The 22,217-nt window shown below is 38.6% G+C and overlaps 1 protein-coding gene across 10 annotated transcripts in view; it reads right to left on the bottom strand.

The window, feature by feature from the left end:
- Nfib (nuclear factor I B) overlaps window positions 1–22,217 on the bottom strand; it is a 412,093-nt gene that overhangs the window by 55,117 nt on the left and 334,759 nt on the right. For all 10 annotated transcript variants that reach the window (XM_040756251.1, XM_040756254.1, XM_040756252.1 and 7 more), the window contains 3 exon segments: window positions 11,344–11,412; window positions 6,423–6,543; window positions 3,433–3,551 (listed from right to left, as the gene is read on the bottom strand). In XM_040756251.1, coding sequence (XP_040612185.1) covers window positions 3,433–3,551; window positions 6,423–6,543; window positions 11,344–11,412 — 309 coding nt within the window.

The raw sequence follows: 22,217 nt of genomic DNA, 5'->3' as shown, positions 1-22,217 counted from the left end.
ACTATGCATGAGAAGAAATTTAAGCAAGTTATATACACCTCTCTCAACATTTAAATAATATTTAGTTTTAAAATAGTCTTTTCTACCTTTGCAAAATTAAAAACTGTGATTTCTATAAGTGAAAAATATGCTTTGAAAATAAAAAACAATATACAACTATGTCTTTAATATGCAAAAATAAAAATGTTTTACAATCACCAGGCTGTGGTGGTGCACACCTTTAATTCCAGCACGCGGGAGGCAGAGCCAGGCGGATCTCTGTGAGTTCAAGACCAGCCTGGTCTACAAGAGCTAGGTCCAGGACAGCCTCCAAAGCCACAGAGAAACCCTGTCTCGAAAAAACAAACAAAAAAATGTTTTACAACAAATTACTAAAAACTACACAGGTATACATCAACACATGAAAGCTAGATTTGGCATTAATGTTTTGTTTAAATTCTTTTAAAAATAAAACAAGAATGGGTCATATCACAGCCTTTATTTTTGCCTTGGGATTTAAAAAAAACATAAAATAGTGTCTATAATTTCATCATTTTTCATTCTTATATTTCAAAATTCAGTTTTGATGGGACTGGCCAGAAGAGATTTTTAATCGACAGTTAATAATCATTAAGGCAAATATCCAGGGAATAATAATAAGCTTTAGCATTTTTGCCGATTAAAAACAGCAGCCTATGATGATCAACCAGTGAATGTTATTGAGTACCACAATATGTGGGAAATGACTGTGAACTGTTAGCACAATACTGCATTGCAAGTGTGTTCACTGAGGAGTGCCTTAGACAACTCCTCCATGGCGGACAAGGAAGCATAAAGAACGCTATGAAGATGGACAAGAACAGTTGTGGTGCACTTGGTTTTGTAAAGTTAAAAACCGGATTTCTCTCTAAGAACAAAAGTACCACCTTGGGCTTAGCAACTGTGAGGATGGTCCTCTCCTCGGGTTTGTCACTATGGTTGAAGGCTTCTTCCCACAATGGCTCATTGTGCACGTTACAAAATCCTCAGAGTCTTCAGATTCCAAGTGACAGGTGTTTTCAAGCAGCACGTGAGAATCGAACATTCCTCATCGCTCTTACTGTAATTTGCTTTTACAGCCTTCTCTGATAGTTTTAGTCATCTTGACAATAGAAAATCATCAAGACAATGCAATGATTTTACAAAGAGAAAGAATGACAGTTTCCCTTCTACTTTTCAAAAAATGTTTTACAATACAGTGTGAGATTGGATTTGCTGAATAGCTAGAAGGGAAATCAGTTCTTTCAGAGTGACACTCTATAATAAAGAACACCTACACTTGAATAACACACTCACCCATAAGTATTCAGTGTTGTTATTACTACCATTAGGATCTGGTCCCAGAATAATTTTCTGACAAGAGAAATGCAGCTTTGTTTAGAATAAAGTGACAATGTCAGTAAAACAAGGACTAAAGCATGAAGATCTGTGGATTTTATGTTATTCACACTTGTATAGCTCTGTTATTCCTTGCCTTCACTAATGAGACTGGATGCCTATCAGTGACTCATTTATCTGATCAATATTTACTATGGACCTACTATTATGCATCAGTGTCGCCTTTGGTGCTAATGACAGCCATGGTCAAAACAGTTGCCTTCATGGAATAGATATATCTAAACAATTCCTCCAATAAATAAATACAGACTTATATATTATGAATGCAATGACAGCAATACTAGCTGACGTGACACAAAAGCGGGAAAGGCAAACTTAGGCTGAAACTCCTCAGTGGATCATGGGCCACTAGGATATCAACAAATTTGCCAGGTGAAGAGCTAGGAAAGACCACTTCACAAGGCCTGGCCTCTAAGAAGTCCTTGGGCATTGCATTCCAAAGCCCAAACAAACCAGTAGGTCCAGACACCAATAGGAATGAAAGGCAGAGTGTGAGCCCATGGTCAAATGAGTGACAGCTGATTTTCTCCTGAGAACACTGGGGAGGTACTGATGGAGATGCAGCAGAAGATTGAAACATTGCTTCCAGATAAACTGTGTAGTGCGTCTGAAGAATGGATTGGGACAGAGTTTAAGAGCTCAAACTCTCCGGTTGATTCTCCAGTCCTTAAAAGGAACCTTTCACACCTCCATCTCTTTCCCAACAGCAGTACCAACCTCATAGCCCAAATGGCCATCCTGACATTGCTGCCTGGCCCTGCTTTGGTTTTTCTATGTAACTATGCCCGTTACCTGCATCTTTACTAGCTAAATTCTGAAACAGGGGCCTGGAGAGATGGGTCAGCAGGAAAGAGCATCTGCAGCCATATAACAGCTCATACTATCTGTAATTGCTGTTCCAGGGGATGTGATGCCCTTTCTGGTCTCTATGCACCAGATACACAGATGGCGCGCGCACACACACACACACACACACACACACACACACACACACACACACACACACAGAGGCAAGGCAGTCATACACATAACAAAGATAAATACATCTTTTAAAAGGAAGTCATTAAAAAAACATCAACATGAAAGAGATAATTCAACTGTTATTCCGGGTCCCCTTGAAGGCCTCATCCTTGTACAAAATCCTATGTCACTCAATATGAAATTCTGGCTAGCAAGAAGGAAATCCTGGTTAAGAAAGTAACACTAGCTATAAACACTATGCTCCAGGGTCAGCTGTCTGACAAGACTTCTCTTACAAATATATTTTATGGTACTTCTAGAAAACCTTATTTGCACACAATTAGCATACAGACAAATCCACACAATTTGTAACTAGCTGATTTGTCTGTTACCTCACCTTTAATATCTCCTTGTTGTGCACAAAGGCATGAATATGTGTTAGGAAAAAAACAACACAGAAAATCTAATACACTTCAAGAATAAAAACCAAGTCAGATCCTGGGAGGGTAAATCAGACTTACATAAAGTTATTCTCTCCCTCGATTATCTTAGAACTGGGCCATAGTTCTATCTAGGAAGCAACTAGATTAACTTAGACACGGTCTCTTACTTTACACTTTCATCTGTTATCTATGTTCTGCCTACTTCCAGAAAGAACTACAGCTTCCATTAAGTGAGAGTTCTCAGTATCTCGCACCTGCCAACTGACTGGTTTGCTCCTCCCTACACGCTCATAGAGAGGTAATGTTAGCTCACTGAGTCCAAACTTGCCCACTCTGCTGTGATTCTACCACACAGTGTAGATGGACCTAAGTTAGTTGCATATATAGTCATGGGCCCTGAACTACTATTTTGTTTGAAAACAACGTTTAATAAAACAGGATTTCTGCAGCTTTGATGACATTTGACCACTCTCATAAAATTACCTTCGAAATAAGTTTATTGAATTATCTCAAGTGTAGTCCATGTTAGTACCTTAGGAAACAGTGACTAAGTGCCACATGAAATCTGCTATTCTAACACTCTGGTGTCCTTTAAGGGCATCTTCTCACCCACCTTGATCTCTTTCATGCCATGTTCGACTTCCAGCAGCTGGTGAATTTGGAGAGGGGTAAAAGTCTCCTGTAGGACTTGGCTCCATATTTTCATCTATGGATATAGTTTTGGGTCTTTTGCTGTTAAAATATAATAATACTGGCATTAACAGCATTTCAGGAAAGATGCATAGCATTCACCCAAAAAAAAGCTTAACTAAATAAAAATGACTTCCATAAATCCAAGTTAAAGCCATAGATTGAAAGGATGGCAAGTGGTCAAGACAGCCCCAGGAATAGTGAACATTTCCAGTACTATATACTACCAATCATTTATGTATACCATCTATCCCTACCTAACAAAAAATGTTTGCTACATTTACTCTTTCAGAGAAACTTCAGTCGTTACAAGTGAACTTTCAGTGAGTCTTTTCTGCTGACATTAAAATTTGGTAAAGATACACTAATTTATCTTAAGATTGTCCTGTTAATACTGTTCACTTCACAGCATTTGCCATAGACAGTGCAATGCTTTGCTGCTAACTGGGGGATAAGGCAATGGAGTTGGGCAGTGAAACAGCTTCAGAAATTCCATGTTTTGACCAAGCCATTTACTAGATCCAATGGCAGGTTCCTCATCCTTTCTAAGCTCAACTGATCACCTATAAGGTGGAAATAATAAAACCTAGTTTAAAGGGTTTGGTGGAGAAGATGAAGCGAGCTAATAACCATAAAGCTCTCAGTTAAATGACTTGCAGTTTGAAGATACGTATTAAATACTAATTATTAGTGTTGACCTTGTAATTATTAATGTGAAAACCATTGCTAGAACTTTACTAGTTGTAAGTACTCCATGTTCTTTAACTTTTCCTTAAAGAAACTGGGTTACTGGTCCTTTATTCATAAGATAAGCCATGAAAAATGATTATTGCCAAATCAAATGGTATGGTTTTGGAAAATATTTTAAATGGAAAAACATGACTTACTTTATTACCAAAAAAGTAGGTATCTACAGCAAAGATCAAAACTATTTTATGACATGAATGATAACTATTGCATACTCTTTTTTGGTGCTCCAACCAATACCCCAGTACACATCTAATAATTGACTCTGAAATGAATACAATGTCTTTTACTTAAAGAGCTCTTACCTGGACCCATGTTCTTATGCAACAACCACAAAATACCACTTGAATTAACTTTATTCACTGTTAACAAATGTAATGTCGCCAAAGTTTGAAACTGTAGATTATCTCGAAAACTGCATGCAAATCAAGCCCCATTTTAAACAAATAGGTGGACAAATCTGGAGAAATTCAGTGACTTTTCCCAGGACAAGTAAATAGAAGGGGCCACACCAGGAGGAAGGTCTTCCATCCAGGGTTAGCTATCTGCCTAAACCCTTGAATCCTGTGCACATATCAGTGTATTTGGAGATACACTGTGGTTAATTGTTTGCTGATGATCCCTGGAGTATTGACATGATTGAGTAGGACAATTTCTCTCCATGCTAAAGCTGAGCAGAAATGATATTATTTCTTGAGTCTCTACCAAAAGTATCCACATTTGGTGCTTATGCATATTTTTTTAAAAAATCCTCGCTTTAATGTAATTCTCTTCCACTATGAGTCAGCAGCAGTATGCAAAAAAACAGAGAAAAAAATATTTCCACAAGGGGGAACAGAGATGTCTTTAAACTCTGCTTATTTTGAAGGACAAAGGTTGGTCATGACGAAAGACCTGTGCTGATAACATACGGATCCAATGGAGGAAATTAAAAAAAATCTTAATTCACATTTTAAATTTAGAAAAACTAGAGCACTTTTAAGGCTTCAACGTATCACAGATAATTTCAGTGATAATAAACCCAATTATCTGGATATACAATCTAATTACATGAAAATACAGTTGGGTCATAAATGTTGTAAAATCGGCTTTACTTTATAAACATAAATATGGATGTTCCCACAACTATCCAAAGACAATTAGCTTTCACTACTGAAAAGAACCTAGAAAAATACTTTCCCAGATTGTCTTTTATTTTTAAAAATTAACATAATGCATGGAGTTTTTTTTTTTGAATCTGTATACATTCCTATGCTAGTCTTTGGATACACTGAGTGCTCTAGAAATGAGATAGGATTCATATGTAAAAAGACACAATTCAAAAAGGGGAAAAAACCACATCTATAGCCCTTATCTGGAATGGCCCTTACAAGGACAAGAGAGCCAGGGAAACTTATTCTCCATCTTCCCCAGCACAGGCTGCCTAAGCCAGTCTCAGAGCAGCCGGGGCTTTTGTTAATACCAGGTGAGCTAGCTGATTTACTCAGAAGAACTCAAGTAATTGAATACTGCAGTCTGGATCAGGCTTTAATTTTAAGGCTGGGGGGGAGGGTGACATTTTTTCAGTGACGGTCATCAGGGAGAGTTGGCTGTCAAGGAAGGGTCACATCAGCAATACTACCTACATGGTTTTTAAGGTGAGTTTGTTTGTTTGTTTGTTTGTTTATGTGTATGCATGTTTTGCCTGTATGTGTACCATGCGCGTGCCTGGTGTCAATGGAAGTCAGAAAATGGTGTATACCCTGGAACTAGAATTTCCATATGGTTGTGAGCCATCATCAAATGGGTGCTGGGAATGGAACCCAGGTCCTCTATAAGAGCGACAAGAACTCTTAACTACTGAGCACTGAGCCATCTTTCTGACTCCCAGTATCACTTTTAAAGTTGCCAAAAGATTAACTTGCAGAATTATATCTCATGCCATGAGACAAAAATCTCATTAATATAGTTTCATAGTTCATTCCCCATGCCCCCAAAAGACGTTAAAGGAGCTTTGAACAGCAATTACATTCAATATGAGACTACCAAAACAAATGATTCTGGCAAAAATTCCAAGTCTGTGAATTATCAGTGGACTATGCACCTCCCCTCTTTACTCATCTGTCTGTCTGTCTGTCTGTCTGTCTGCACACAGGGTGAGAGCATGGGCAGCATCACTGTCCTTACCTGCTTGGTGGAGAAGACAGCGACCTCTGCAGGTTCACACCAGAATTCATGTCATGATAGTATGGCTGGCTGGGTATTTCTCCAATTGGGAAGTTGACTCCAGTTCCCTGGGTTATGGGTGCTGAGGAATAAAAAAATTTAAAGAAATGTTATAAGTGCTATTCATGGCTATCTCCATTCAGATATAAAACCACTAATTTTTTCATGGCTCTGGGCAAGAGTTGCCTTTACCTGCAGAAACGAAATTCTTTTATGCTGCAGTTAAGACCCCCCCCCCCAAATCCTCAAGTCAAGTTTGGCATTCCAGATACCTACACTAGATTCTAGGCTACCACTTCCTCTCCTCACACTATCAAACTTCTTCATTCACTCTCTTCTATTAGAAAGCACTGCATCTGTCACTCCCTGAGTTGTAGAGATAAGCAGAGAAGAACAAACGATCCCTATTACTTAGACCCAAACAAGAAACTTGCACTGAACTAAATAATCATTAAATATATACATATATATGTGGTTTTCATAATAAAAATCCAAGACTAATATCCTATATTATTTCTAACATAAGCATTAGAACGAAATAAAATTCATGACAGTTAGCAAAGAAGGAAGGAAGGAAGGAAGGAAGGAAGGAAGGAAGGAAGGAAGGCTACTGCCTATGCCCATTACAAACAAGCATTGCACTGAAAACAAAATATTCTCAGATACATCGGCCTTTGATAAACATACAGGGCCGTATGTAGAGAGCATAAGACACACCTGTACAAACATAAAACTACCCCAGCAATGTAGATAGCAGTAAAACTGCCCCAGTGAGTAGCATAACAAGTACATTCTGTAGATTTTGTGGGAAGAAAGGATAGCAGTGACTTGAATGCTCAAAAACAAAAACAAAACCTATGAAAAAGCTGTACCTAGCAGTGGACTTTGGAGAAGGAGCAAAGTACTAAAGGAAGGTCCCCCCCCCCAACTGATGTGACTTTAGGAGTTGGGTCAAGTGAAGAACTAGTCAGCCAGTGTCAAGGGACAAGTGTGCGAGGCCAGCCTAACCCTCAAACCTTCAGTAGTCTATGGAGAGTGCACTGGGGGTTCTTGGTGACAGCTTTCTCGAGCCTGTGAAATCCACTCGAACACACAATCTGCTTTGCCACAGCCTCTCCTAGCTGCCCTCAGCTGAACGTAGGACTCCAAAGGATCACCAATTTTCCACAGTTTTCCCTCACCCACAGCTTTTAATATCATTGAAGTGTATGTTTATCAATTTGATTGGATTTTAATATCTGTCAGGCCTAGGTTATCTACAAATGTTCTTAAGAAAGTACGGTTAAAAGGCATGTGTTTTACTGTGGAGAACCAAGCAAGGACTGCATAGAGGTGATCTCTCTCTCTCTATTAAATCACAGCAGGTCTACACACACGGGAGGAATCTCAGCTCTAAACTGCCGGAGACCGTGCCTTCTACTAAGCAGTTAATTGTTCTCTTTAAATTGTTTGATATACTTAAACCTTAAATATTATACAGAAAATATTCTTATGCTGCATGTAAAAGCTATTTGAATTATTTAGACAGGTATAGTACTGATGTTCGTTGTGGCCTGAAGTGTGTCAGAGGTTTACAAATGTGGATTTCTTACCTCACAGTGGCCACATGCTTCAAATTTTATTTGTAGAACCTTGTCTATGTGACATGGGAAGCAGGGAATGTGTTAGAAGTAGGTAGGCGATTGTCTCAGGGAATGTGAGCAGTCTGCCTGCCTCCTACAATAGAGATGTATCCACTTCAGACTGGAGTAACTCCCTCCTGTGGAGCCCAGGTATATGAGCTGTGTCACTAGTCTTACCTAATCCAGTAATATGTCAGAAGAGACAAGTTACCTGAAGTCTCTAGTGTTTCTGTGTATCACTAGCCACTAAACACGCTCTTTGTTGTGGCTACTTCAGAAATCTGAGTTATTTGACAGTGCATGGATAAAAATGACTAGAATTTTACAGGTTGTATCTTTTGGAAACATTTTATAAAGGTATTAAGACTGTATAATACAAGTTATACAGACTGTATAATACAAGTTTATTTCTATTAGATATAGATAGCCTAAAAGTCACTACAGTTTGTATGGACATAAGCATACTGGATATAGTATGCAGAAAAATGGTAATTAAAAAAAAACCTTCAGGGTCAAGCATTGTGATTCATGTCTTTGATTCCAGCACTCAGGAGGCAAATGCAGGTGTCTCTCTATAACCTCAAGGACAGCCTGATCTACAGAGTTGGTCCATGCTAGTCAGGGGTACATGGTGAGGCCCAGTCTAAACACTGAAAAACTTAGTCTGCATTCTGAGAGTAAATAAAAGGTTATTGAAAAGAAAGTAAATTAATAATAAACATGACCAAAAACTTCCAACAGCGCACAGCTCCCTGAGGGACACTGGAGCATTTGAGAAGAGCAAGCCTGCCAGATTTTCCTGCTACCAAGTCCTCCAGAAAACCCCACAGCAGATGTAAACATGTATCTCAGCACCTCTTCCAGACAGATCTCCAAGAAAGCCAAAGTCTGCACAAAAGACACTGGAAGGGCTAATACCCATGTAGAAGCCATGCACTGATGAACCTTGGCCTCCACAGGTTCTTAGAGACCAGATGCTGTCCTTGACCAACTTTTACATTGGAGAAAGTATCATTCAAAAAAGTTATCACTATCCTCAAACTGAATGGCTTCATTAGCTAAAGTCAACATGTCATGTACATTTAGTAGGCCACAGTAAATGCTAAAGGATGGAACCAGGGGCAGGTCATGAATCAAGAAATCAGTGCCTGTAAAACACAGCATAAAGCTTGTGCAGAAGCTTGACTTAACAAACTCCTATTTCATAAACAATGAAGTTCAACTGTGTAAACAAGATTGTAGTGTGAATATATTAAAACGCTTAGGAGAATAGTACTTGCAAGCATCTCAGAGACATCTATTTACATATGGAGGAGAAAGTAAATGTTTGCTGAATAAATTAACTATGGAATGAATATGGATAATTAATGTACTAATTACAAATCAGTAATGTTTGTTATGATACATAACTTAAAATCCTCTAAGAAATGACAGTATAAATTATGAATGAAACATGTTCAAATTTACCTTGTTTCTGAAATGTTATGAGAAGATACTTTTAATTTACATTTTATGTTTGAAATTTCAATTTTTCAAGATATCTTTCTGAGCTCTTGAAGGTTCCAAAGTGGTTCCCACTTGACAGTACTCAGCACAGAGTTACATACAATGGGGTATTTGTGAATCATGTCTGAAGGATGGAACTACTGGCCTTCTCAGAAGAAGGTACAAAATGGACTAAGTAGACAAAAAAATAGTTTCCTATGTTCTGTGACTTCACAGTTCAGCCCCTCTGCTAAAGAACAACTTTAAATATCCCCTTCCTTGTGTGTGTGTGTGGGGGGGGGTTCTGGAAAAACACATGTGGCCTTGGATAATGGACTAGTCCATCAGGAGCCTCTGGCAAAGTACATACACACTCCAGAGCTGTTGGGATATACATATTTAACTGCTATCCCTGATTCTGCTCCCAAGTAGATGAGCCTACAACACCTTTTTCTCCTTTGACTTTTTTTCTGGCAGAAGAGACAAGGTACAAAAGATCTTGAGTGTTCATGTGTCAATCTCTGATAAACGGGTTTTTGGTTTTGGTTTTGTCCTGGGAAGTTCAGAAATCTGAGTTACTGGGAACTATGGTTCAAAAGACAGTCATCCGGGAGCTTGGAGACAGTTCCTGAATAGGTTTCTGTAGCTACTTGGTTAGTCTTACCCTGCTAGCTCACTGTCTCTGCTCTCTACAGTTGGCTGTGGTCCTCATTCATTAGCTCTGAAGTTGACACAAATGAAAAAGCAGTCTCTGTTGTTGTTTGTTTGAGTTTTGTTTGTTTTGAGACAAGGCCTTACTATGTACCCCTGGCTGGCCTGGAATTAGCTAAGCATCCCAGAGGACCTCAAACTTGTTGAAGTCCTCCTGCCTCTGACACTGGAGTGCTGAGACTGCAAATGTATGCATGTGAGGATTGGTGATAAACACAAAAGAGTACTGGAGTGCCACCTGACCATCTAAGTGACATCAGTTCTAGACCGTAACACTTTCTATCAAAACATGAAGTAAAAACACAGCCCTCACAGTGATGTGAACAGTCTAAATCAGAGATGGGGTTGGGAACGAAGAAGACACCTCCTTTTACACCATCAGTACACTAATACTGGCACCTTAGATGAACTTGCTCACACTAGCAACAAAACAAGAGCTGGTTAATCAATGAAGCTTCTCCTTGACTGACGTGGCCAGCCAGGTGAGTTTACCCTAGAAAAACCCAAGCCAGCTAGCCAAGAACGACACCTCAGGTGAGGTAGCTGATGTAGACAATCGGACATTGTCTGGGATAACAATGCCTTCTATCTATATCCAAGTACAATCTGCAAAGTTAATTTCTGCATCCCTTCACACAGTGTATGTGAGTGTGTATCCTGTATATCTCCAACCCCCCACCAAAATGTTATAACTGAAAAAGCACTTATCTACAGGAAACTTATGTGGGTTATCATAACAACACAGAGTAGGTTTAATTAACCACACTTCCTTTTATATGAATGCCCATCTATGGTCACAGAGAGAGCTGAACTGAATGGATACTAATATGAAGACCAATAAGAATGGCGTAAACATTAGTGTTATACAACAGCAAGCCTTGATGAGTTGAATGAAAATATATTACAAAATTAAATAATATATTCACTTATTTCATTAGGAAATTTAAGGTTTTTTAAATAGTGAACATTAAATTCAAATACTTTTCACATTGTACCTAAGAATCAAAATATACAAGATTTTAATCATTCTGTGTACCTATGGAGTAAGAAAACAATTTACTTACTTCTGGATACCCTCACAAGTTCTGATACATTGAAGACTCCGGATTTTACAAAACTGTCCTCAAGGTATCCTGAAAACAAACACCAAAGGGAAAATATCAGCATAAGCAGGGAGTAAAAGTGTCTGTTACATTCTAGAATTTGTTTATTTTGAGATGAGAACAAAGGCCAAAGATGCTTATTCTAAAGACGGTAAGAGCAGAGCCTGAATATAGACTGAGTCTATTTTCAAAGGGAAGAAGTAAAGATGGCATAAATAACCCATGGGATTTACTATTAATTTCTAAGTTTGTAACTGGTAGGATCGTATTTGTCATGGAAGTCATATGGAGAAGGAAGGTTGGGACACACTCTGAATGCATCTCACTCTGCAACACCTGGAAGGCTACAGTCGACCATCTAAAAAGAAGGGGGTGGGGTAGGGAGACAGAAAGCAAAGGAAAACCACAACCACAATTAGCACCTTGCTGGAAATGCTTCAAAGGTCTCTCAAAACCACCATTCTTTCACAAATCCTCCCCTAACCAAAGAAGAGTGAGCTGTTGCTACTAGAATGCCAGCCTGGTTCCAGGGTCACTAAGAAGAAAATCAAAACCCGGGACACAATGAATCCCCCGTTGCACCAACCTCAATCTGTGAAGCTTCAGTTTTCTTTGCCTAATTTTAATGTTTTCCTTATTCTTCCTACTACTGGATACCTAGCCCCACCTTTTTGTTTTCAAGAACTAGATGTTTATTCAGCAAATGACAGTGAATCCAGGCCTTCATGGTCACATATAAACACAGGGTCCACAGTGGTCGAAGTCCACAGTTCAGGATCTGGAGGAAACCCTAGTATGTTTGGTAGTTCATCTCGAAGTGTCCAGAAGTTTTAAAATTATTTCTAGCAAGAGTGTAATCACACAAAGCGTGAAAGTCTGAAATCCTCGGTGAGGAAATACTTCCAGAGCAACACCCAGGGTCTCAGAACCCATGACTAGATTGGATTTCACACACAGCTTCATTGCTGGCCAAGGGTCAGATTAAGTACAGGGAGCTGACACATGGGTGGTGAACCACACAGAACCATCAAGTCAATGATCTGGGAGGCAAGTCCTAGTCATAGTTTGCCAGTTAAGGGATGTGGCCATGAGGGTGCACCTTACTTTGGTCCTTGTCTACATGTGAGAGATAGAAAAGTCAACTGCCTCGTTGAGTTATTATCAATACAATGTAAGCTAAAATATTAAATTCACAGTAGAAGCAAATAGGGTGGGGTAAACCAATAATCCCAGCACACGGGAGGCAAAAGGAAAAGATTCTCTGAGTTATACAAAGTGAGACCCTGTCCCCCAACAGTGATTACCACTACTTAGATGTGAGTACTACATTAACATCCAGCAGAGCCAACACCCGAACACTGAACTGCACACAAACAGCCTCAAATCATGTAAGCTGTAAATTTTTACTTAGAAAATTCAGCCACTAAGAATGCCTAGGACGGAATGTCTGCAGAGGCATTGGGGGGGGGGGTGAGTGAGGAGCCACACATGTGGGAGCATAGCATTCCACTCAACCTGCTCACCCTTTAGAAAGAGCAGAATGGAAGTATCATTTGATGATAAAGGCTAAGTCTCAAATTTAGTCACTACTCTAGAAAAAAAATTGTATTTCTACAAGAATAACAAAATGTCCCTAGCTGATGTACTTCTATTTTAGGAAACTGCTTGAGCAATGAGTTCTTCACTAGGCTGAATTTGTTTCAGAGATTACTGAGCAACGTCTGTGCAACCAGTACTCTATAAGGTGTTAAAAGTCATAAATGCAAAAGTGGAAAATTGATTCCATTTGCCTAGATGGGAACAGAGATGCTTTAATGTTCTAGGCCCCTGTAGGTTTTGCTCTTTTGTTGGTTTTAAAGACTAGCTTATTAAAATTTATTTTATAGACAGTAACATATTTAATATGTCACGCAGACACTCATCAGTTATTTAGCATCTAGGAAGTCCATACTCTGTGCTATTCTGCAGCTCCTGCCTGGCAGGCCCCTCTCTGTACGTGCTGCTGTCAACCCTCAATGTCCTAATGAGTGAGGACACGTCCTGACAGACCATTCCCCCCACCCCACCCTATTTCCTTTGACTCTCTCTGGCCAAACATAACCCCTACCCTCTGTGTTCACATCACACCTACTTAGTCCTAATTTTACACTTTACACTATTCAGATTTTCCAAGATATTTATTTTCAAGTATTAAATTCTTTGTTGGATTATCGGTTCCTTTATTTAGGGGAGTGACTAGGTTTTGTTTTTCACCGTATCTCCCTCAGCAACTGACTCAGTGCCTATATATAGAGCAACTACTAAATGAGCACAGTACAGCATTTTAAAATTCGGCTTTTTAAACCAAGGTTGTAAATTAACAGCTTAGTAATCTTATAAACGAGATAGCTATAGCTGGCATAAATTCGGTAGGTAACTGTACTGGCTCCATCACTCCCTTGAACTTGTTTACTACAGACATGTTTATTCTGCGGCACATGGGTCCTAAAACGGCTACGAATGTGGCCCAATACATTTGTAGATGACATGTTACAATGCCACAAGTTTAGATTCTTAGTGTAATAGGAAGAGTAACAATTAGGATCAGATTATAGTCCTGGTGATGTTGTACTGTTGTATTTTGATGTGTAACTCTGAGTATATAATACAAATTAATGACCAAAGAATTCAAGTAGGAACATAAAAATGCATATAAAATAAATTTATGACAGAGGGCCACTGAGATGGCTCAGTAGATAAAGTCATGTGTCCCCAAGCCTGACAACCTGAGTCTTAACCCTAGGACCCACAGAGTGGAATGAGAGAACTAACTCTCCCAAGTTGTCCTCTAACCTTGATAGGGGTGTGTGTGTGTGTGTGTGTGTGTGTGTGTGTGTAACATGTGCACTTGTGAGTATATATACACACAGGTGCACACAAATATTTAAAATTATTGAATAAGAGATTCAGTGTTTTACAGTAAATTTACATGAATTATATCACATGTAATACACCATATCTCAAAATATAGGTATCATCTTAAGCTGATTTCATCACAACCATGAGTAGTTAAGGCTCCACGTGCTTCTATGTGACAGGGATTGAGACAAGTGGTATGTGGACACTCTGAGCCTAATCACAAGGAAGGGATGAACCACCTCAAGACTAGTCTTATGCAGGAAGATAGGCAAACACAAAAAGATGATGATTCCACATGATAAGAAACTGAAATCTATAAGGAAAAATGAGAGATTTGTTTTTACCCAAACTATGAAAAATAATGGAAATAAATCAGAACCCAACTCTTAAAATGAAACCCCACAAGACCCACGGGGCTTTGTTCCTGCGTAGCTTATAGAGAGATCCAAGTGGAGGGAGCATTGCCAAACAGCAGTAATAACACCCACAGACAATAAGCTGATGGGCAGGAAGCAGATGATGGGTAGCTGGGTTTTGCAGTGGCACTTTCTGTGTCTTTTCATACAGTACAACCTGTGGAATGGTCAAGAGTCACCCAAGACAGACACAGAAAAGAATAGATGACATAATTCTTAGACAACTAATAGTATTTGCTCAAATACACAGAAAGAGAAATACTTGGGCAAATAATTGGGAAGGATCTTTTTCACAGTGGATCCAGAAGCCTGCAATAATAGAGCAAGAGATTCAGCAACAAACCGCTTGTAGCCTCCCTACCATGGAGACTGACAGAGGCACAGTTTCATATGTTACTCAGTCCACTGTAAATCTCAACAGCTAATGCAAAGGCCAGATATCCTCAAGTCATTTGGAGATTCAGAGTAAACTCACTTCATGTACCAAAGGAAATGTGCCTGTTTCTGAGGCATAGCAGCTGCTTAACAGTTATAGAGCAGTATTGCACAACAGTGTAAGCCAGGAGATAAGAACAAGTCTGAATTTATGCAATTCTGTATTTACATACATCTATGCTTTTTAAGAAAAAAAACTGAGTGGGAAATAAAGAGCTTCACAAACAGAAAAGTCTCAAAGGCAATATCAAATTATATTATTTTACTTCTTTTTTTATTTTTCTCTAACAAAACAACAGTAAATCACTACTCAGAAGTTAATATAGTGTTTAACCTCCTTTACAAACAATAACAGAAGGGACACAATGGCATATCTGTTAATATCTCAAATTATAATCAGCACCATTTAAATGTTAAGCAACATTTACATAGAAAATCCAAGGGAAGAATGATAACACTCATTTTTATGGTCTACTGTGTTCTATTCTCGAAATTAAAAAAAAAAGCCACAGGGAAAGCAGTTATTAAATTCATGAGAGCTGGCTTCAAGCATTTGAAGGACTGTTAATGTAGATGGTAGATTAGACTTATTCTGAATAATTCCAGGAGCTGTTTCTTGGCTCCAGAAACAAACATATCTGCCATCCAATGAGAGAAGTCCTAAAAAAGCAATATGAGTCTGCAGTGTTAACATGAACCAGCAGATGCCCAATGACTATGCTTAAAAACCTTCAAAACCACAATGTGACCAGAGCAGTGACTTAGTACTGTCAGCATTTTAGGGATGAGGAACACTGACACTGGATGTGAGAATTCTCACTTTGGGTTAAACAAAATCAAACAAGCAAAAATCTGCCAAAAGGCTCCCTGAAGCCCCTCAGATGTCCCTTCTTCTGTGTTTATTCACGTATGATGCTTTTCTTGTGCTGTTGTTTCAGAGGAGGAATGACAGCACAAGACACCTACGAGGTGTCACCTAGTCTTTGATTCCGACAGTTTGTTTCTGTCAACAGAATGAGATGACTGACCTCTCCATTATGGGTGCCAAGGGGATATGGGGAGATTATCTCACACTAGCTCTTAGCCAGTCTCACAACAGACATCACAGACACACTGAGCCATTGCTACTTTTCTAGCAGGGGTGTTACATACACAGCACGACTTTCAGCCTCCAGGAGTTGATCAGATCCATGGTTGAAGCCAGAAAATGGGCAATATGTCTCTGCATGGAGACTAAGTCTCAATCTGTAGTTGTGGAAAGATTCTAACATCTAGAGCAGTTTTGTCTTTCAATATGAAATATAAGTCCCTGATAGCAAGATTTAATTGACCAAGTAGTGTTAGGAAATATCCAGTATTTCCAGACTCTGACAGTGCCGGATATTTTTTTACATATATTTTTAGTATTTCCTTCCAGCTCTTAAAACTGTTTTCCTGCATATCTAATACATATATACTTATGTGGTTTATAAAATTAAAACAAATTTTATTTAAACAAATCCATATGTTGATATTTTCCTTTCGATGTCCTATCTTCCCCTGTTTCAGAGGCATGGTATCCATGACTACACTATATACTTGATATGACAATTTATTTGACCATTCTCTTAATTGTTTGGCATTTTAGGTTATTTCCCATTTTTAACAAATACTATAAACAGCACCGCCATTAAGATCTTTATACACAGATACTTGTCAGCAATTCTCATGATTTCCTTCGGCTGGAATTCTCGGAAGCAGGATTACTACTAGGTCAAAGAACAAGCTCTCTCCCAAAGCCCCTGATCAAAACTGTCCGGATGCTTTCTGTGAAGGTTTCTGCCCAGTTAGATTCCCCAGGGCAAGCTGCAAGCTTGTCACCCACCAACCTGTGAGGTACACTAGAAACAGCTTGCCTTTAACTGTGGCAAGCTGATCTGGGCAAGTCATCACAGCAGGGATACAGTAATTTTCATTTACTTCATTAAGATAAAATTGAATTATTTTCCAGATTCATATTATTTCCTTGTCAAGAGCTCTCAAAAATAGAGCTTTTGGAAAAGGGAACATAACACCGGCAACAACCAAATACCAAGAGTATGTAAAAGAGTAGTGTGCTAGCAAGAAAATTTAATACTGACCATTACCTCTAGACAGTCACATTTAAAGACAGTTTATGAATTTTTTCTCATTTAAAAAAGTATTCATCGTAATTTTCCCCATTTCTCCCTTACACCTTTTGCTGATACTTTCGGCACTGGAATCATGATCCACATTGCAGAAGAGAGTTCTTTCACTGACTGATAAACCAACTCCTTCTGAGTACTCTGTGTATGCTTGGGAAAAGTACTGTAGCAACTTTGCTCCTGTGAAACTATCATACCAGACAAAACAAGAGCATGGCTTCATAAAAGTTCTTCAAAGTTTAGAGGAAACTCACTGGCATCATCTAGCCTGTGTCTGATTCTCAGACAATACTGTATGGTTCATGAGTACTGACTTGCTTTCTACTTCTGAGATGAGTTTCATATTCAAAATTACATATTATATAGTCTTCTATCTTTGTCTTCTCAACTGATTTGGATTTCCCATGGTTAATGCTGGAAACAGTGATTTCTACATGGAACTATAAATCCTTACAAAGATGCTTCATTACATTTAAATACCTTACATTCTGGAATTAATTTTCTTGTGGTGCTAGAGAATGAATCCTAGGGCTGGGTGCATCCTACAAAAGTGTTGTACCACTGAGCCATGTTTCTACCCTGCTAATTTTAATTTACAATTAAGTTTATCCTTTACTATCAATTCTATCATCAGGAGTGATTGAAGTAGGGAATCAGAACTGAAATACACACTTTTATATCCACTCTAAGAAAATCTTCATTTTTTTTGGAACAGGTAGTTTATAGTGGGGATGTCTTGTCTGTACGAAGAAACAGTGTCTGAAGATCAGAGGGTGGAGCCTGCCGCTAGCTAATAGACAGACAGGAAGTGAGATGGCTGGGCAGAGACAGGAAGTGAGGTGACAGGGTGGAGAAAGGATAGTAAGTGGAAGGAAACAGGATCTCCCTTTCCAGTAGGAAATGGCAAGGTGAGTTGTGGCTGTGGCTTGTTCCTTCATCTCTCAGACCTTCCAGCTTTTACCTCCATATCTGACTCCAGGTTTTCATTATTAAGACCTATGGAACTTGCATTGCAAATACGTTACTTGATTTGTATGGTATAACATTGTATATGCACCTTTTCTCTTGTCTACGGATGTGGAAGATATGTCTCCCTCTAAAGTGCTAGAACTTCATTCAGCAGTGGTACTCTGGTCACTTATGTGAAATGCTAAAGCGGGTTCTCTATCCTCCGCATTCCTCTTCTCTGAACAGAGAGGAAACCCACAAGATGGCTCTGGGTGCAAAAGCACTTCCAGGCAAGCCTGATAGCCTAAACCTGATCCCAGAACCCACAAGGAAGGAAAGGACCAACTCCCCAAAGTTGTCCTCTGACTTCCATGTGTACACTATGGAACATAGGTATACACACAACACACACACACACACACACACACACACACAATAATATATATTTAAATTATAAAATGAACAGAAAACAGAAGAGGAATATAATTGAGTTATTAAAAATAAATAAATGAGATGTGAATATTTGTAATTAGTACAAAGCAAAACAGAAGGCATAAAAACATTAAATACAATACATATAAGTATTTCACAAACTCCACATGAACATAAAGCAACTACTAAAATACAGAAACTAGATCAAAGTATAGTCACCAGAGACATCAGACACCATGAGAATTTTAGTACCACTCTTCCTGAAAATCTATTAATCAGACTATACCATGCAAATGTATGCAAATTGTTCTGTAATGCTATACCAATGGAGCTTTAAAACAAGTTGATCATGTCCACAACTAGAGGTAACTTCAGCAAATCCTTAAAAGTTGAGGCTTCTTTAGGTCAGATTGTCTCATCTTTGAGAAATAAAATTGATAATAAATAAAGAGAAATTGTTCTGAAATACCTTGGAATTGAGAAAATAAAAAATGGACTACAGAGAAAACCAAAAGAGAAATTGTAAACTATGTAGGAAGCAAAGAGAAAAAGAGAACAGAAGCAATTCTTTACCATCAAAACAAGAATAGCGAATAAGCCTAAGGAAGATAAGAAAAAAACTATAATGGAATTAAATAGCATTTTTGTGTGTTTTCACTGAACATGTGTGAAGACAATTCCCCTCTGTTCAGCAAAAGCTCAGACTCACAGGAGTATTGATACTCCACCATTTATATGATGACGGTATTAATGATTAGGCTGCTAGGAACAAAGGGTCAATAATTTTAAAATAATGAAATTAAAGATAAAAGCTGAAATGTGCAGGTAAGAGACAGGGGGAGTGAGATGGCTCCGTGGTGAGGAGGACTTGCTTGCTCTACCCAATTTATTCCCAGTACCCGCATAGGGCCTCAGGGCTGTCTGTAACTCCAGTTCCAGGGAATCCAATGCCTTCCTCAGGCACCAGACATGCATGCGATATACTATGCAGACAAAATTACCCATGCACATAAGACAAATTTTTAAAGAAAATGGAAATATTAAGATAATAAATAAACAAAGAATTCCTTATAAAAACCAGAAGACTTTTTTTTTTTTGCAAGCCTGGCTAAGGAAAAAGCAAGGAAACACAGCAGCAGATAGGCAAGGAGACATAACCAGAGAAATCAAATACAGTAAGAGAAGTGGGAGAGGATCGCACATAAAACTGACCACAGCTTTGAAAACTCAAATGAGCAATTACTTGGTAAAATAAAAGTAACCAAAATTGCAAAGAACTGGAAACCCTGAAATAGACCAATTATCCTGGTGCAGAGTTTCCCAAAATTTGCTCAACACTGAAACCACCTGGGGATCTTAAAACCAATGAATGTTTGGATCCCGACCTCAATTATTCTGAGTTAATTCCTTTGGGGGAAAACCTGGACAGGAGAGAGCGTTACATTCCCCACAAGCAATTCAAATGCGTAGCAGTTTGGGAAGCGCTGTGCAAGCAGCAAACCAAAGAGCAGAAAGCAGAGCTCTGGTGCACATTGGCATTTGCACAACTGCAGGATGGCAGGCTCCACGCCGGAATTAGAATCTGTGGGTGACTCGAGTGAACTCACTCCAGACCAGAACAGATAGGTGACTGAACGACCACCTTAAATAACAACAGGTCCAGATGGGTGCACAGCTGGATAGTTTAGATGTCATTTACACTACCCCAGACCTTAGGAAATGAAGACAAACGTCCTGAAGATTAATGGCTCATGATTCTTTTCAGAGACCAGCAGACTTAGGTTCTTAGATGTTTCACTTCCTTCGTGAATCCCAAGCAAACAACCAATAAAAACAGCTCCAGCGCACACAAGTGCAGCCCCATGAACTCTGTGTAAAGAGCCCTTCACTGGATACAGTGGTGCTATCCAAAGGACATCTACAGCGCCACTGTTAAGGCCCATGACTGAGTATAGTCCATGACGAGAAAACTTACCCTTGTGGTAAGGCATGCACACTCACCTGAACGCATCAAGGCCCTGACAATTCACTTTACAGCAAAGGGCTGCTTTACCGAATCTCAAATCTAAGCCAAAACTGGGGTCAAAGCTAACAATAAACACTAGCAATATCCACCAGAAAATTACTCTAAAAAGAGACAGCAAGTCTGCCATTCCTTGTGCCTGAGCCTCCTCCTATTTTTGTTCTTAAAAATGCAATCTGGAAATAAGCCAACTGCAAAAAGACAAAGACTACAAGACTTCAGATATATGAGTTATAGAGAGCCGTGAGGCTTATAAAAAAGGCAGAGCAGTGGTTGGAGGCCGGAGAGGGGCCAGTGGGGAGCTGTTTAGTAGACTGAGTTTAGATTTGCAAAATGACAAAGTTCTCGAACGCTTACACGGTGATGTGAAAACACTTATCACTACTAAACTGTATACTTGAAAATTATTAAGATGGCATACTATATATTCTGTACATTTTTTGCCATAACTTTAACTATGTAACTTGGAATATTTGATCACAATATGACTATGTTCAGAATTTCTGTTTGTAACATTGTTTACAATAATTACCGAATACAACTCTACTTGCAATCAACCCCATAGCTAATCTTTATACTCGAATATATAAGAACTCAAAATTTTTCAGTTATCTCTGCTGCTTCCCTGATTTTTTTTGAGTTATTATGAGTTAGAATGGGTCTTCAGGGGAAAAATTATCAAAAAAAATAAGAGATGATGCTTTTTGATGCCACAAATAAAAACAAGTTCCTATCTGTTGCCTTTGAATGCAAAACTTCAATGGAAAAGTTTTCGTCTCCTAATTTTAAATATCTCCTAACTATCTTCTAGCATTTCATGTTGAAAAACAGAAATATGCAGATAACTTCATATTTATCTATAATGATCAAAAGATTTTCTGCTTCAGCTTTGAAATATAAATATTTCCACAGAATATATTTAGTTGCTGATCTTTTTCCATGACTACACACTGGATATAGTTAGCTTTTTTGATCTGCATATTTAGACCATTTTTACCTGATAACAAATTTTCTTCATTTATCTTCAATCCTATTTCGCTTCTAAATACTACAATTTTTCTACAAAGGTGACACAAATTAGTATGGAGTTTTCTTATCTTCTATCACCAATTATTTATACTTCCCCTCCCCCTCTGCTTTCAAGAGCAAATAATCTGAGTTTGTTCTCTGTGTCAATGATTATTTCCACAGGCTGGGGTCTTACTTCTCTGTTACAGACTTTAACAGTATGAAAAGAACTTCTTTTACAACTTTTTCCATCTTGCATGGTTCCATATTTATTCAAACTATATTTTTTGTTCATGTGTCATGCAAGTTCCTCCTTATGAATTAACTGTTTCTTCTTTTCCCCTAGCTTCTCAGCACATTCAAAGACATCCTTCTCTAAATGGTACTAATATATCCTTTCTTTGTTTTTTTTTTTACCACCATGGACCTATTAGTGTGGTTGTTTTCATTTAACTGTATTCAGAATTTGGGTTTGGACTTGATGAAGTATGAGGCTTTCTCTTGGCTGCG

This window comes from Mesocricetus auratus, unplaced genomic scaffold (assembly GCF_017639785.1).
Source record: "Mesocricetus auratus isolate SY011 unplaced genomic scaffold, BCM_Maur_2.0 Super-Scaffold_100014, whole genome shotgun sequence".
Taxonomy (NCBI): domain Eukaryota; kingdom Metazoa; phylum Chordata; class Mammalia; order Rodentia; family Cricetidae; genus Mesocricetus; species Mesocricetus auratus.
Note: the sequence above shows the minus strand (reverse complement) of the source record. Positions and strands in the feature narration are given on the sequence as shown.